This window comes from Calonectris borealis, chromosome 2 (assembly GCF_964195595.1).
Source record: "Calonectris borealis chromosome 2, bCalBor7.hap1.2, whole genome shotgun sequence".
Taxonomy (NCBI): Eukaryota; Metazoa; Chordata; class Aves; order Procellariiformes; family Procellariidae; genus Calonectris; species Calonectris borealis.
The window spans coordinates 937169-952351 of record NC_134313.1 but is presented as its reverse complement, the minus strand read 5'-3'; the positions used below and the strand labels follow the sequence as shown (position 1 = coordinate 952351).

At 74.3% G+C, this 15183-nt stretch overlaps 1 protein-coding gene and 1 non-coding gene across 2 annotated transcripts; one reads left to right on the top strand and one right to left on the bottom strand.

The window, feature by feature from the left end:
- Window positions 1-2152: 2152 nt before the first annotated feature.
- LOC142079775 (zinc transporter ZIP4-like) lies at window positions 2153-14896 on the top strand. The gene is made up of 11 exons (XM_075144521.1): window positions 2153-2347; window positions 4241-4413; window positions 4936-5089; window positions 5331-5492; window positions 6338-6788; window positions 7318-7490; window positions 10233-10385; window positions 10764-10818; window positions 11084-11236; window positions 13031-13218; window positions 14768-14896. Exons 1-11 carry the CDS (start codon window positions 2153-2155, stop codon window positions 14894-14896), a joined length of 1986 nt encoding a protein of 661 aa, XP_075000622.1.
- On the bottom strand, window positions 10894-10966 carry TRNAR-CCG (transfer RNA arginine (anticodon CCG)). The gene has a single exon. It is a non-coding gene; the product is annotated as a tRNA-Arg (tRNA).
- Window positions 14897-15183: the final 287 nt, after the last annotated feature.

Here is a 15183-nt window from a genome sequence, read left to right as displayed (position 1 = left end):
GAGGTCCACGCTGGAGCAGATCTCCACCCTGCAGCCCATGAGGTCCACGCTGGAGCAGATCTCCACCCTGCAGCCCTTGAGGTCCACGCTGGAGCAGATCTCCACCCTGCAGGCCATGAGCTCCACGCTGGAGCAGATCTCCACCGTGCAGCCCATGGAGGTCCACGCTGGAGCAGATCTCCCCATCCTCCTCTCCACCACCAGCTCCTCGTCCCGTTGATGGGAGAGGGGCGATGGAGCGGCTGGGTGGGCCTTTGGCAGCCGCGGTCAGGCAGCTGCCGAGGTCATCCCCACACCGGGAGCCCCGCGGCGAGGCCAAGGGACACCGGGAGAGGTCTCGTCTTGACCTAAGATGTTCTACAGCGAGAACCATCAACCACCGGGACAAGGTGGTGGAGTCCCCGTCGCCATCCAAGGCTCAAGGGGTCCTGGAGGATCTCAGCCAGGTTCCTTCACCAGGGAAGGTTGGAGCGGGTGATCCTGGAGGTCCCATCCCACCCGGGCTGGGATCAACCCCAGCTTTGGGTGGACCTGGGTGGTTCCTCGGCACCTTGTTCCCCCAAATGCCGCTTGTCTCCCACCCCGGCGACCCCCGGTGACCCCTCCTGCCGTCGCGGCATCGGGAACCCCGTTACCGAACACCGACTCCCCGGCCCGGTGCCGTGCCGAGGTCGCCGGAGCCGGGATATCGCGCGGGGAGGTTTATGCTTTTATTACCCTTAACGAGGCCGCCTGATTGCCGGGATATTAAAGCCCGAGGCGCCGCGGCACCCATCCCCCGGCACGGTCCGGCCGCCTGTGTCTTTGTGGGAAGCCGGCTCGGCTTTGCCGGTCGGTGCCGGTAGCCGGTGGGGGGGAGGCGGCGGGGGGCTGGCGGGGAGCCAGGGTTTGCCGGGGTTTTACCGGGGGAAGCAGGAGGGAAGGAAGGGACGGGGCTGCCCCGCGGCCCCGGGATGCTCCGCAGTGGCCGTGGTGGTGCCGGCATCGGCGGCGGCGGGAGGGGACGCGTGCCGGCGCGGATTCGGCATGGGCTCGTCTTGGAGCTCGACTAATTACAGATTAATTGCCGTTGCGGCCGTCGGCGCTGGCCCGGCTCACCCCCAACTGGGGTTTTCCCGGCAGCGCTTCCTGGTGCCAGCCCCGGCAGCGCCGGAGCCTTCGCCCCACGGGTGCCGGCGGTGCTGCCGGGAGCGCCGATGGGCGCGAGGGCGTCGCTGGCGATAACGGGGACGGGGCGGACTCCGGCGGTGCCGCCGGCTTGGCTGCACTTTGGCTGCGGGGAGAGGTCACGGTGATGGTGGCACCGTGGCACGCGCCGGTGGGTGCCGGGATGGGCACCAGGACGGCCGGCACATGGCGAGGGCTGCCTCGTTGCCCGCGGTGCAGCCGGTGACGGAGCTGGGCAGCGACAGGCAGGGCACGAGCCGCCCCGGTGCTCTGCCACGCCGGCCCCGCCGGGCACGGTGACGGCTCCGCAGCCGCGACGTCCGCCCTGCCCGCCCCTCTGCCGGGGCACGGCCATGCCGGCAGCCGGCACGGGGGCACAGGCGGTGGGAGGCCGTCGGCACGTGCCCTGCCCGCGGCCTGGCTGTGCCGCGCCACGTGGTACCGCGCCGCGCCGTGCCACGCCGTGCCGCTCAGACCCGTAGGCCCCGCGGTGCCGGCGGAGCGCGGTGCCGGTTGCGGTGAGAGAGCTGGCGCGGCCACCCCGGCACCTCCCGCACCCCTGAGCCGAGGGCGCCGCGCTCCCACGGGTGACGAGCCGCTCGGCACGGCCCCGGCGCGGGACACGGTTCCTTGCCGGCCGGGCGTCACGGGGGGAGCCCAGCACCCAGGGGCGAGCTGAGCACCGCAGCCGGGTGCCGGGGCCGCGCCGGGGGAACCCCAGCACCCACGGGGCAGGCGAGGGCCGGGGGTGCCGGTGGCAGCGCCGGGGTTCGGGGAGGGGGGGGCCGGGCGCGGGCGCAGCCGCCGTGCCGGGCCCTGAGGAATGGTTAACCCGGGGCAATCTCGCCCCGAGCCAATCACCGCCGCGGCCCCGGGCGGTTTTACAGCCCCGGCGCCCCACGGCACACCGGCACCGGCTGGCAACCCCTGGGCCGGCTGCACCGCGAGCCCACCGGCGCCGCGTGCCAGAGGGAACCCCCGCGCCATGACCCCGCTGCTGCTCCTCCTGACCCTGGGCCTGGGGGCGACCGGCCGGGACCCCCCCGGCGTCGCCGAATCGGTGGCGGCACTGGAGGCCCTGCTGTCGTCGGGAAGCGGTTCCCTGCCCCACGGCACGGTGCGGTCCCTCGTGGGCATCGCCGCCGGCCGTGCGCAGTGCCGCGCCGGGCCGTGTGGAAAGGTAAGCGCCCGTCGCCGGCGACGCCGGGCCGTGTGGAAAGAAAGGCAGGGCGGGCGGCCGGGGTCAAACTCCAGCTCGCCGGCACGGCACGGCACGGCGCGGCGCGGCACGGCGCTGTGCAGCAGTGCATGGCGCGGCGCGCTGCAGCGCCGCGTGGCACCGTGCAGCGCCGCGTGGCACCGTGCAGCAACGCGTGGCACCGTGCCGCAGTGCGTGGCACGGCGCAGCCCGGCACAGCCCGGCACGGCACACGGGTGCCCCAGGACTTGGGTGCCCGGTGCTGAGCCCCGTCCCACCCTGCACCCGCATGGTCCTGCCCGTGGGGTGGGTGCGTGGCCTCTGCGGGGGCGTGGGGTGCAGGGGGGGTCCCTGACCCCCGGCAGGGTGCCGTGCCGTGCCGTGCCGTGCCGTGCCGTGCCCGCTGCATGTGCTCCCCGTGCCGCGGGGGCTGGATCAGGCCCTGTCGCCGTGGGGTGCCTCTGCACCCCGCTTCTTTGGGGGTGCCCAGTGTGTCCCAAGGTGGGGGGGTGAGGGGGGGATTTTGGGGGGTGCCTGTCCCCAGGGCGGGGTGTGGGTGTCAGCCCCACTGCTCCCGGCACCCCTAGTGCCATTGACCCCACGGCACCCCGACCCCCACAGCACCTCGACCCCCATAGTACCCCAAAACCCCCATGGCACCCTGGCCCCCACAGCACCTCAACACCCATGGCACCCCAAAACCCCCACAGCACCCCGACCCCCACAGCACCCCAAAACCCCCATGGCACCCCGACCCCCATAGCACCCCAAAATCCCCACAGCACTCCGAAACCCCCACAGCACCCCGGCCCCCACAGCACCCCAACACCCATGGCACCCCAAAACCCCCACGGCACCCCGACCCCCACAGCACCCCAAAACCCCCACAGCACCCGGACCCCCACAGCACCCCAAAACCCCCATGGCACCCCAACCCCCACAGCACCCCGACCTCCACAGCACCCAAAACCCCCACGGCACCCTGACCCCCACAGCACCCAAAACCCCTACAGCACCCCAACCCCCACAGCACCCCAAAACCCCCAGGGCACCCCAACCCCCACGGCACCCCAACACCCATGGCACCCCAAAACCCCCACGGCACCCCAGAACCCCCACAGCACCCCGACCCCCACGGCACCCCAAAACCCTCACAGCACCCCAAAACCCCCACAGCACCCTGACCCCCACAGCACCCCGACCCCCACGGCACCCCGACCCCCATGGCACCCCAAAACCCCCACGGCACCCCGACCCCATGACACCCCAAAACCCCCACAGCACCCCAAAACCCCCACGACACCCCAGAACCCCCACAGCACCCCAAAACCCCCACAGCACCCCGACCCCCACGGCACCCCAAAACCCCTACAGCACCCCAAAACCGCCACAGCACCCCGACCCCCACGGCACCCCAAAACCCCCACAGCACCCTGACCCTCACGGCACCCCAAAACCCCCACGGCACCCCAAAACCCCCATGACACCCCAAAAGCCCTACAGCACCCCAAAACCCTCACGGCACCCCGACCCCCACGGCACCCCGACCCCCACGGCACCCCAAAACCCCCATGGCACCCTGACCCCCACAGCACCCTGACCCCCACAGCACCCCAAAACCCCCATGGCACCCCGACCCCCACAGCACCCCGACCCCCACGGCACCCCAAAACCCCCACGGCACCCTGACCCCCACGGCACCCCGACCCCCACAGCACCCCAAAACCCCCACAGCACCCCAAAACCCCCACGGCACCCCGACCCCCACGGCACCCTGACCCCCACAGCACCCCGACCCCCACAGCACCCCGACCCCCATGACACCCCAAAACCCCCACGACACCCCAAAACCCACGGCACCCCGCCCCCCCGCAGTGCCTCTCGGCGGGCGCCGTCCTGGCGCTGGTGGGGAAGGCGGGTGCCGCCGCCCGGCTGGAGGCCGCCGAGGTGCCCTGGCTGGGAGCCGCCGTCCTCGTCACCCTGCGGGACCCCCCGGCCGCCTGCGCCGACGCCGCCACCGGGCGCTGGGCCGCCCGCGCCCGCGCCCTGCACCGCGCCTTCACCGCCACCGCCACCGCCACCGCCACCGCCACCGCCACTGCCACCGGCACCGGCACCGGCACCGCCACCGCCACCACCAATGCCACCACCACCGGCACCGGCACCGGCACCGCCACCACCAATGCCACCGCCACCGCCACCGGCACCGGCACCGGCACTGCCACTGCCACCGGCACCAGCACCGGCACCGGCACCGGCACCGGCACCGGCACAAGCACCGCCACCAGCACCGCCACCGCCACCACCAATGCCACCAGCACCGGCACCGCCAATGCCACTGGCACCGGCACTGCCAATGCCATCGGCACCGGCACCGGCACTGGCACCACCAATGCCACCAGCACCGGCACCGCCAATGCCATCGGCACCGGCACCGGCACTGGCACCACCAATGCCACCAGCACCGGCACCGCCAATGCCATCGGCACCGGCACCGGCACTGGCACCACCAATGCCACCAGCACCGGCACCGCCAATGCCACTGCCACCACCACCACCACCACCACCAGCATCGGCACCGGCACCACCATTGCCACCGCCACTGGCACTGCCACCGGCACTGGCACCGGCACCGGCACCGGCACTGGCGGCCCCGGCCTGCGGGAGGTGGCGGAGCTGCTGGCGGCCGTGGTGCCCAACTACCGCAGCGCCGACAGCGCCGAGGTGAGGGGACACGGGGCGCGGGGGTGCCACGGGGCGCGGGGGGGTGCCACGGCCACCGTCGCACCGCCACACGTGCCGCGGGGAGGGGACACACGTGGTGGCACCCGCGTGCGCCGGGGGGGGTGGCGGGCGCGCGTGGCGCGTGGCGGGGGGTGGCGGCGGCGGTGGCGGGGGGTGGCGGCGGCGGTGGCGGGGGGTGACGGCGGCGGTGGCGGGGGGTGACGGCGGCGGTGTGGCGCAGGCCTGCGTGGACGCGGCGGGCGTGCTGGCGGCGGGCGCGGCGGTGTCCCCGCGGGTGGGCGCGGGGCCGGGCGCGCGGGTGCTGGCAGCCCTGGGGGCCCTGGTGCTGCGCGGCCGCTGCCTGCGCCCCCCGCCCCCCCCCGACGCGCTGCCCTGGGACACGGTGAGTGGGGGGCACCCAGGGGTGCCGGGGGGGGGGGGGTCAGGGTGTCCATGGAGGGGGTCAGGCTGCCTTGGGGGGGTCAGGGTGCCCTGAGGGGGGGGAGGGGGTCAGGGTGCTTTGGGGGGGGGTCAGGCTGCGTTGGGGGGGTCAGGGTGCCCTGAGGGGGGGGAGGGGGTCAGGGTGCTTTGGGGGGGGGTCAGGCTGCGTTGGGGGGGTCAGGGTGCCCTGAGGGGGGGGAGGGGGTCAGGGTGCTTTGGGGGGGATCAGGGTGCTCGGGGGGGGCAGGGTGCCCTGAGGAGGGTCAGGCTGCCTTGGGGGGGTCAGGGTGCCCTGAGGGGGGGGAGGGGGTCAGGGTGCTCGGGGGGGGCAGGGTGCCCTGAGGGGGGTCAGGGTGCCTTGGGGGGGTCACGGTACCCATTGAGGGGGTTCAGGGTGCCTTGGGGGGGTCAGGGTGCCCATTGAGGGGGGGTCAGGGTGCCCTGGGGGGGGTCAGGGTGCCCTGAGGGGGTTCAGGGTGCCTTGGGGGGGGTCAGGGTGCCCATTGAGGGGGGGTCAGGGTGCCTTGGGGGGGTCAGGGTGCTGTGGGGGGTGGGTCAGGGTGCCTTGGGGGGGGTCAGGGTGCCCTGGGAGGGGGTCAGGGTGCCCATTGAGGGGGGTTCAGGGTGCCCTGGGGGGGGTCAGGGTGCCCTGAGGGGGGTCAGGGTGCCTTGGGGGGGGTCAGGGTGCCCATTGAGGGGAGGTCAGGGTGCCTTGGGGGGGGTCAGGGTGCCTGTGGGGGGGTCAGGGTGCCCTGGGGGGGGGGGGGGGCTCCGTCCCCCGGCGCTGAGGCCGTGCCCCCCCCCCAGCTGTGCCTGGCCCCCCCCGAGCTGCTGCAGGCGCTGGGGGTGCCCGGGGGGGCCCCGCTCTCCCGGGGGGATTTCCTGCGCCTGGCCCCCCCCCTGCTGCGGCAGCAGCTCGGCCGCGCCGGCGCCCCCCGCACCCCCCCCGCACCCCCCTCCCGCCACGGACCCGCGGCCACCAGCCCCGCGGCCACCAGCCCTGCGGCCACCAGCCCCGCGGCCACCGGTCCCGCGGCCACCAGCCCCGCGGCCACCAGCCCTGTGGCCACCAGCCCTGCGGCCACCGGTCCCGCGGCCACCAGCCCCGCGGCCACCAGCCCTGTGGCCACCAGCCCTGCGGCCACCAGCCCCGCGGCCACCGGTCCCGCGGCCACCAGCCCCGCGGCCACCAGCCCTGTGGCCACCAGCCCTGCGGCCACCGGTCCCGCGGCCACGGGCCAGCTCGGCGTCGCTGAGAGTGAGTGGGGACGGGGACGGGGACAGGGGTGGGGACAGCGCCGTGGTGTCCCGGGGGTGCCCCTTGGGGACAGGGGGACAGCGCCGTGGTGTCCCGGGGGTGCCCCTTAGGGACAGGGGGACAACGCCGTGGTGTCCCGGGGGTGCCCCTTGGGGACAGGGGGACAGCGCCGTCGTGTCCCGGGGGTGCCCCTTGGGGACAGGGGGACAGCGCTGTGGTGTCCCGGGGGTGCCACCGTGCCCCTTGGGGACAGGGGGACAACGCCGTGGTGTCCCGGGGGTGCCCCTTAGGGACAGGGGGACAACGCCGTGGTGTCCCGGGGGTGCCCCTTGGGGACAGGGGGACAGCGCCGTCGTGTCCCGGGGGTGCCCCTTGGGGACAGGGGGACAACGCCGTGGTGTCCCGGGGGTGCCCCTTGGGGACAGGGGGACAGCGCTGTGGTGTCCCAGGGGTGCCACCGTGCCCCTTGGGGACACGGGGACAGTGTGGGGTGGCCGGGGCCTGGCCCGGTGACGCCGCGGTCCCGCAGGGTTCGCGCTGGGGACGGTGGCGGGGCTGGCGCTGGCCCTGTGCCCGCTGCTGGCGCTGGCCCTGCTGCGGTGTCCCCTCTGTCACCGCGCCCAGCGCTGGCTGCGCCCGCTGCTGCTGGGGCTGGCGGCCGGGGCCCTCAGCGGGGACGCCCTGCTGCACCTCCTGCCCCAGGTGGGCGCGGGGACACGGGGACACGGGGGGACGCGGGGACACGGGGGGACATGGGGGGGACACGGGGGGACACGGGGACAGAGGGACACGGGGGGATGTGGGGGGACACGGGGGGATGTGGGGACGCGGGGGGACATGGGGGGATGCGGGGGGATGCGGGGGGACACGGGGATGCGGAGACACGGGGGGACATGGGGGGACGCGGGGGGACACGGGGACAGAGGGACACGGGGGGATGTGGGGGGACACGGGGGGATGTGGGGACGCGGGGGGACATGGGGGGATGCGGGGGGATGCGGGGGGACACGGGGATGCGGAGACACGGGGGGACACAGGGACACGGGGACACAGGGGGATGTGGGGGGACACGGGGGGATGTGGGGACACAGGGACATGGGGAGACACGGGGACATGGGGGGATGTGAGGGGACACAGGGACACAGGGGGACACGGGGACACGGGGGGATGTGAGGGGACACAGGGACACAGGGGGACACGGGGACACGGGGGGATGTGAGGGGACACAGCGACACAGGGGGACACGGGGACACGGGGGGATGTGAGGGGACACAGGGACACAGGGGGACACGGGGACACGGGGGGATGTGAGGGGACACAGGGACACAGGGGGACACGGGGACATGGGGGGATGTGAGGGGACACAGGGACACAGGGGGACACGGGGACACGGGGGGATGTGAGGGGACACAGGGACACGGGGGGACACGGGGACACAGGGACACGGGGGGATGTGGGGACGCGGGGGGACATGGGGGGACACGGGGGGACATGGGGGGACACGGGGGGATGTGGGGGGACACGGGGATGTGGAGACACGGGGGGATGCGGAGACACGGGGGGACACGGGGACACAGGGACACAGGGGGATGTGGGGATGCGGGGGGACGCGGGGGGACACGGGGGGACACGGGGACACGGGGACACAGGGACACAGGGGGATGTGGGGGGACACAGGGGGATGTGGGGACACAGGGACACGGGGGACACGGGGGGACACGGGGACACAGGGGCACGAGGGGATGTGGGGGGACACGGGGGGATGTGGGGACGCGGGGGGACATGGGGGGATGCGGGGGGATGCGGGGGGACACGGGGATGCGGAGACACGGGGGGACACAGGGGGACACAGGGACACGGGGACACGGGGGGATGTGGGGACACAGGGACATGGGGAGACACGGGGACATGGGGGGATGTGAGGGGACACAGGGACACGGGGGGACACGGGGACACAGGGACACGGGGGGATGTGGGGGGACACGGGGATGTGGGGACACAGGGACATGGGGGGACACGGGGATGTGGGGACACAGGGACACGGGGGGACACGGGGGGACACGGGGACACGGGGACACAGGGGGATGTGGGGACGCGGGGGGACACGGGGGGATGCGGGGGGACACGGGGACACAGGGACATGGGGGGATGTGGGGGGACACGGGGATGTGGGGACACAGGGACATGGGGGGACACGGGGGGACACGGGGGGACATGGGGGGACACGGGGGGATGCGGGGGGACACGGAGATGCGGAGACACGGGGGGACACGGGGACACGGGGACACAGGGACACGGGGGGATGCGGGGACACGGGGGGACATGGGGGGGACACGGGGGGGACACGGGGGGACACGGGGATGCGGAGACACGGGGGGACACAGGGGGACACGGGGACACAGGGACACGGGGGGATGTGGGGACACACGGGGATGTGGGGACACAGGGACACGGGGGGACACGGGGGGATGCGGGGACACGGGGGGACACAGGGGGACACGGGGACACAGGGACACGGGGGGATGTGGGGACACACGGGGATGTGGGGACACAGGGACACGGGGGGACACGGGGGGATGCGGGGACACGGGGGGACACGGGGACACAGGGACACGGGGGGATGAGGGGGGACACGGGGATGTGGGGACACAGGGACATGGGGGGACACGGGGACACGGGGGGACACGGGGGGATGCGGGGGGACATGGGGATGTGGAGACACGGGGGGACACAGGGGGACACGGGGACACGGGGGGATGTGAGGGGACAGGGGGACACAGGGATGTGGGGGGATGTGGGGGGACACGGGGGGACACGGGGACACGGGGGGATGTGGGGGGACACGGGGGGACACAGGGGGACACGGGGACATGGGGGGATATGGGGGGATGTGGGGGGACACGGGGACACAGGGACACAGGGGGGATGCGGAGACACGGGGGGACAGGGGGACATGGGGATGTGGGGGGACATGGGGACACGGGGACATGGGGGGATGTGGGGGGACATGGGGACACGGGGACATGGGGGGATGTGGGGGGACACGGGGATGCAGGGACACGGGGGGACACAGGGACACAGGGGGACATGGGGACACGGGGGGACACAGGGACACGGGGGGATGTGGGGGGACGCGGGGACACGGGAACATGGGGACACGGGGGGACACAGCGGGGACATGGGGGGACACGGGGGACACAGGGGGGACACGGGGGGACACAGGGGGGACACAGGGACATGGGGGGACATGGGGACACGGGGGGACACGGGGACACAGGAGAACCCGGGGGGGCGCAGGGGGGCACCCACGGGGGGGGACATGGGTGGCACGGGGGGGACGCAGGGTCGGGGGGGGCATGGGGGGGACACCCACGGGGGGGCCTGGGAGTACGGGGGGGACACGGGGGGGACCTGACCCCCCCTGACCCCCCCGTGCCCCCGCAGTTCCTGGGGCTGCACACCCACGCCGAGGGGTCCCACGCCCACGCCGAGGGGTCCCACGGCCACGCGGGGGGGGCCGAGCCCCCCTGGCAGCTGCTGGGGGTGCTGGGGGGGCTCTTCGGCGCCTTCCTGCTGGAGGGGGGGCTGGGGGCCCTGCTGCCCCCCGAGGAGGAGGTGGGGGCTGCGGGGGGGGGCGGGGCGGAGGGGGGGGGTGGAGGGGGGGGCTGGGGGGCTGGGGGGTGGGGTGGAGGGGTAGGGGTGGGGGGCTAGAGGGTGGAGGGGGGGTGGGGGGGGTGGGGGTGCGGGTTGGAGGGGGGGGTGGGGGGGTGGAGGTGGGGGGGGCTGGGAGTGGGGGGATGGGGGGGCTGGGGGTGGGGGGGTGGCAGGAGGGCGCTGGGGGCTGGGGCAGGGAGTGGGGGGCTGGGCGGGTGGGGGGCGGGGGGCGGCATGGAGCGATGTGGGGCAGATGTGGGGCAGATGTGGGGCAGATGTGGGGCACCGCATACCCACATCCCCCCCCCCCTCCCCCTCCAGGTAAAGGCGGATGACGCCAACCTCGACCAGAGCACGCAGGAGCTGCAGAGCCGGGGTACGACACCCCCCCCCCCCAAAAAAACCCCATCCCCAAACCCCATATCCCCCCCGCCCCGCTAAAAGGGGGACCCGACCCAGGTGGGACTCGAACCCACAATCCCCAGCTCCGGAGGCTGATGCCTTATCCATTAGGCCACTGGGCCGCGGCGCGGCTGCCGGCGGGGCCGGGTGGCTGCTGGGGGGCGGCTGCCCCGTGGGTGCCCCCGTGGGTGCCCCGTGGGTGACCCCTGGCGTCTCCCCGTCCCGTCCCCCCCCCCCAGGCCCACGGGCTCTGTCCTGCGTGGTGACCCTGGCCCACGCCGCGCACAGCCTGACGGACGGGCTGGCGCTGGGCGCCGCCTTCACCGCCTCCTGGCAGAGTGGGGTGGCCACGGGGCTGGCGCTGCTCTGCCACGAGCTGCCCCACGCGTTGGGTGAGGGGGCGTGGGGGGCGCGAGGGGGGATGGGGGAGGCGGTGGGGAGTGCGGGGGGGGGAGTGTGGGGTGCGTGGGGGGGGTGCGTGGGGTGGGGGGGTGGCGGGGGTGTGCGGGTGGGGGGTGCGTGGGGGCGTGGGGGGTGTGTGGGGTGAGTGGGGGGAGTGCGGGGTGCGTGAGGGGGGTGTGGGCGTGTGGGGGGTGTGGGGTGGGGTTGCGTGGGGGGATGGGGGGCGTGGGGTGTGGGGGGGTGGGGTGAGTGGGGGGAGTGGGGGGTGCATGGGGGGAGTGCGGGGTGCGTGGGGGGGGTGTGGGCGTGTGTGGGGGTGTGGGGTGGGGTTGCGTGGGGGGATGGGGGGCGTGGGGGGTGCGTGGGGTGTGGGGGGGGTGGGGTGAGTGGGGGGAGTGGGGGGTGCATGGGGGGAGTGTGGGGTGTGTGGGGGGTGTGTGGGGTGGGGTTGCGTGGGGGGATGGGGGCGTGGGGGGGGCGTGGGGTGTGTGGGGGGTGGGGGAGTGTGGGGTGCATGGGGGGGTGCGTGGGGGGACGGGGGGCGTGGGGGGTGCGTGGGGCGTGGGGGGAGTGGGGGAGTGTGGGGTGCTTGGGGGGGTGCGTGGGGTGTGGGGGGAGTGGGGGAGTGTGGGGGGATGGGGGCGTGGGGGGTGCGTGGGGTGTGGGGGGGGGTGGGGGAGTGTGGGGTGCATGGGGGGGTGCGTGGGGGGATGGGGTTGCACAGTGGGTGCTGGGTGCGGGGGTGGGGGTGAGTGGGGGGAGTGTGGGGGGAGTGTGGGGTGCATGGGGGGGTGCGTGGGGGGACGGGGGGCGTGGGGGGTGCGTGGGGTGTGGGGGGAGTGGGGGAGTGTGGGGTGCATGGGGGGGTGCGTGGGGGGATGGGGGCGTGGGGGGTGCGTGGGGTGTGGGGGGAGTGGGGGAGTGTGGGGTGCATGGGGGGGTGCGTGGGGGGACGGGGGGCGTGGGGGGTGTGGGGGTGTGGGGGGAGTGGGGGAGTGTGGGGTGCATGGGGGGGTGCGTGGGGGGATGGGGGGCGTGGGGGGTGCGTGGGGTGTGGGGGGAGTGGGGGAGTGTGGGGTGCATGGGGGGGTGCGTGGGGGGACGGGGGGCGTGGGGGGTGTGGGGGGTGGGGGGAGTGGGGGAGTGTGGGGTGCATGGGGGGGTGCGTGGGGGGACGGGGGGCGTGGGGGGTGTGGGGGTGTGGGGGGAGTGGGGGAGTGTGGGGTGCATGGGGGGGGTGCGTGGGGGGACGGGGGGCGTGGGGGGTGTGGGGGGGTGGGGGAGTGTGGGGTGCATGGGGGGTTGCGTGGGGGGATGGGGGGCGTGGGGGGTCCGTGGGGTGTGGGGGGGGTGGGGTGAGTGGGGGGCGTGGGGGGTGCGTGGGTGTGTGTGGGGTGGGGGAGTGTGGGGTGCATGGGGGGGTGCGTGGGGGGACGGGGGGCGTGGGGGGTGCGTGGGGTGTGGGGGGAGTGGGGGAGTGTGGGGTGCATGGGGGGGTGCGTGGGGGGACGGGGGGCGTGGGGGGTGCGTGGGGTGTGTGGGGGAGTGGGGGAGTGGGGGGTGCATGGGGGGGTGCGTGGGGGGACGGGGGGCGTGGGGGGTGCGTGGGGCGTGGGGGGAGTGGGGGAGTGTGGGGTGCATGGGGGGGCGCGTGGGGGGATGGGGTTGCGCAGTGGGTGCTGGGTGCGGGGGTGCGTGGGGTGCGTGGGGGGTGCCCGGGGGGTGCCGGGTGGGTGCGGGGCTGCGGGCGCCGGGGCCCCGGCTGAGGGCGCCGCTCCCCGCAGGGGACCTGGCGGTGCTGGCGCAGGCGGGGGTGGGGGCGCGGCGGGCGCTGGGGCTGGGGCTGGCGGGGGCGCTGCCCGCGCTGCCCGGGCTCTACCTGGGCCTGGCCCTCGGCGCCCCGGGCCCCGCCCGCGCCTGGCTGGGGGCCGCCGCCACCGGGCTGCTGCTGCACCTCGCGCTCTGCCGCATGGTGAGTGGGGCCGCGTGGGCCGCGTGGGTGCTGCGGGGGCGCCGCGTGGGCCGCGCGGGTGCTGCATGGGTGCTGCGTGGGTGCCGCGTGTGCCGCGTGTGCTGCGCCAGGTGTGCTGCATCTGCCACGTGTGTGCCGCGTGGGTGCCGCGTGTGTGCCACATGTGTGCCACGTGTGCCGCGTGTGCCACGCCAGGTGTGCTGCATCTGCCACATGTGTGCCGCGTGTGTGCCGCATGGGTGCCGCGTGTGTGCCACGTGTGCCGCGTGTGCCACGTGTGCCACGTGTGCCGCGTGTGCCGCGCCAGGTGTGCTGCATCTGCCACATGTGTGCCACGTGTGCCACGTGTGTGCTGTGTGTGCCACGTGTGTGCCGCGTGTGTGCCGCGTGCGTGTGCCACGTGTGCTGTGTGTGCCGCATGTGTGCCACGTGTGTGCCGCGTTTGTGCCACGTGTGCCACGTGTGCCATGTGTGCTGCACCAGGTGTGCTGCATCTGCCATGTGTGTGCCACGTGTGCCACATGTGTGCCACGTGTGTGCCACATGTGCCATGTGTGCCACATGTGTGCCACGTGTGCCGTGTGTGTGCCACGTGTGCCACCTGTGCCACGTGTGTGCCGTGCATGCCACATGTGCCATATGTGCCACGTGTGCCACATGTGTGCTGTGTGTGTGCCACATGTGCCACGTGTGCCACGTGTGCCACGTGTGCCGCGTGTGCCGCATGTGTGCCGCATGTATGCCGCATGTGCGCCACGTGTGCCACGTGTGCCACGTGTGTGCCGTGTGTGCCATGTGTGCTGTGCGTGCCATGTGTGCTGTGTGCCACATGTGTGCCGTGTGTGCCACAACACGTGCTCTGTGTGTGCTGCACCGGCTGTGCCATCTGTGCCATGCTGGGTGTGCCACGTGTGCCGGCTGTGCTGGCTGTGCCGTGTGCCGCACCACGGTGTGCATGCCGTGCTGTGCCGTGTGTGCCGCACTGCGTGCCATTCCACAGTGTGCACGCTCTGCCGCGTGTGCGCCCCGTGCCGTGTGTGCCTTGTGTGCCGTGTGTGCCGTGTGCCATGTGTGCCGTGTGCCGTGTGTGCTGTGTGTGCCGTGTGCCGTGTGCCGCGTGCTGCGTGTGCCGTGTGTGCCGTGTGTGCCGTGTGCCATGTGTGCCATGTGTGCCATGTGCCGTGTGCTGTGTGCCATGTGTGCCATGTGTGCCGTGTGTGCCATGTGCCGTGTGCCATGTGTGCTGTGTGCCGTGTGCGCTGTGTGCCATGTGTGCCGTGTACTGTGTGCCGTGTGCTGCGTGTGCCGCGTGTGCCGCGTGCCGTGTGCCGCGTGTGCCATGTGTGCCGTGTGCCGTGTGCCGTGTGCCGTGTGCCGCGTGTGCCATGTGTGCCGCGTGCCGTGTGCCGCGTGTGCCATGTGTGCCGTGTGCCGTGTGCCGTGTGCCGTGTGCCGTGTGCCGTGTGCTATGTGTGCCGTGTGCCGTGTGCCGTGCCGCGCGTGCCGGGGGGCCGCCAGCCCCGCGCCCACCCTGCCCCCTGCCCCGCAGGTGCCGGCCATGCTGGCGGCGCGCGCCCCGCGGCCGTGGCTGCTGCTGGGGCTGCAGAGCTCGGGGCTGCTGGGGGGGTGGGGGCTGCTGCTGCTGCTGGGGCTCGGCGAGGAGAGCGGCTGGCGCTGAGCACCCCCGCACCCCGCGCCCCGCGCCGCCCCCCACCGCCCGGCACCGCCCCGCACCGCCCAGCACCGCCCAGCACCGCCCAGCACCGCCCCCCGCACCGCACCGCCCGCCATCATCTGGCATCGCCCAGCACCGCCTGGCATCACCTGGCACCACCCTGGCATCGCCCCAGCACCATCCTGGCACCTCCCGGCACCACCCAGCATCACCCAGCACCGCCCTGGCACTGCCCAGCACCATCCCAGCATCACCCAGCACCGCTTGGCAGTGCCCAGCACCATCCAGCA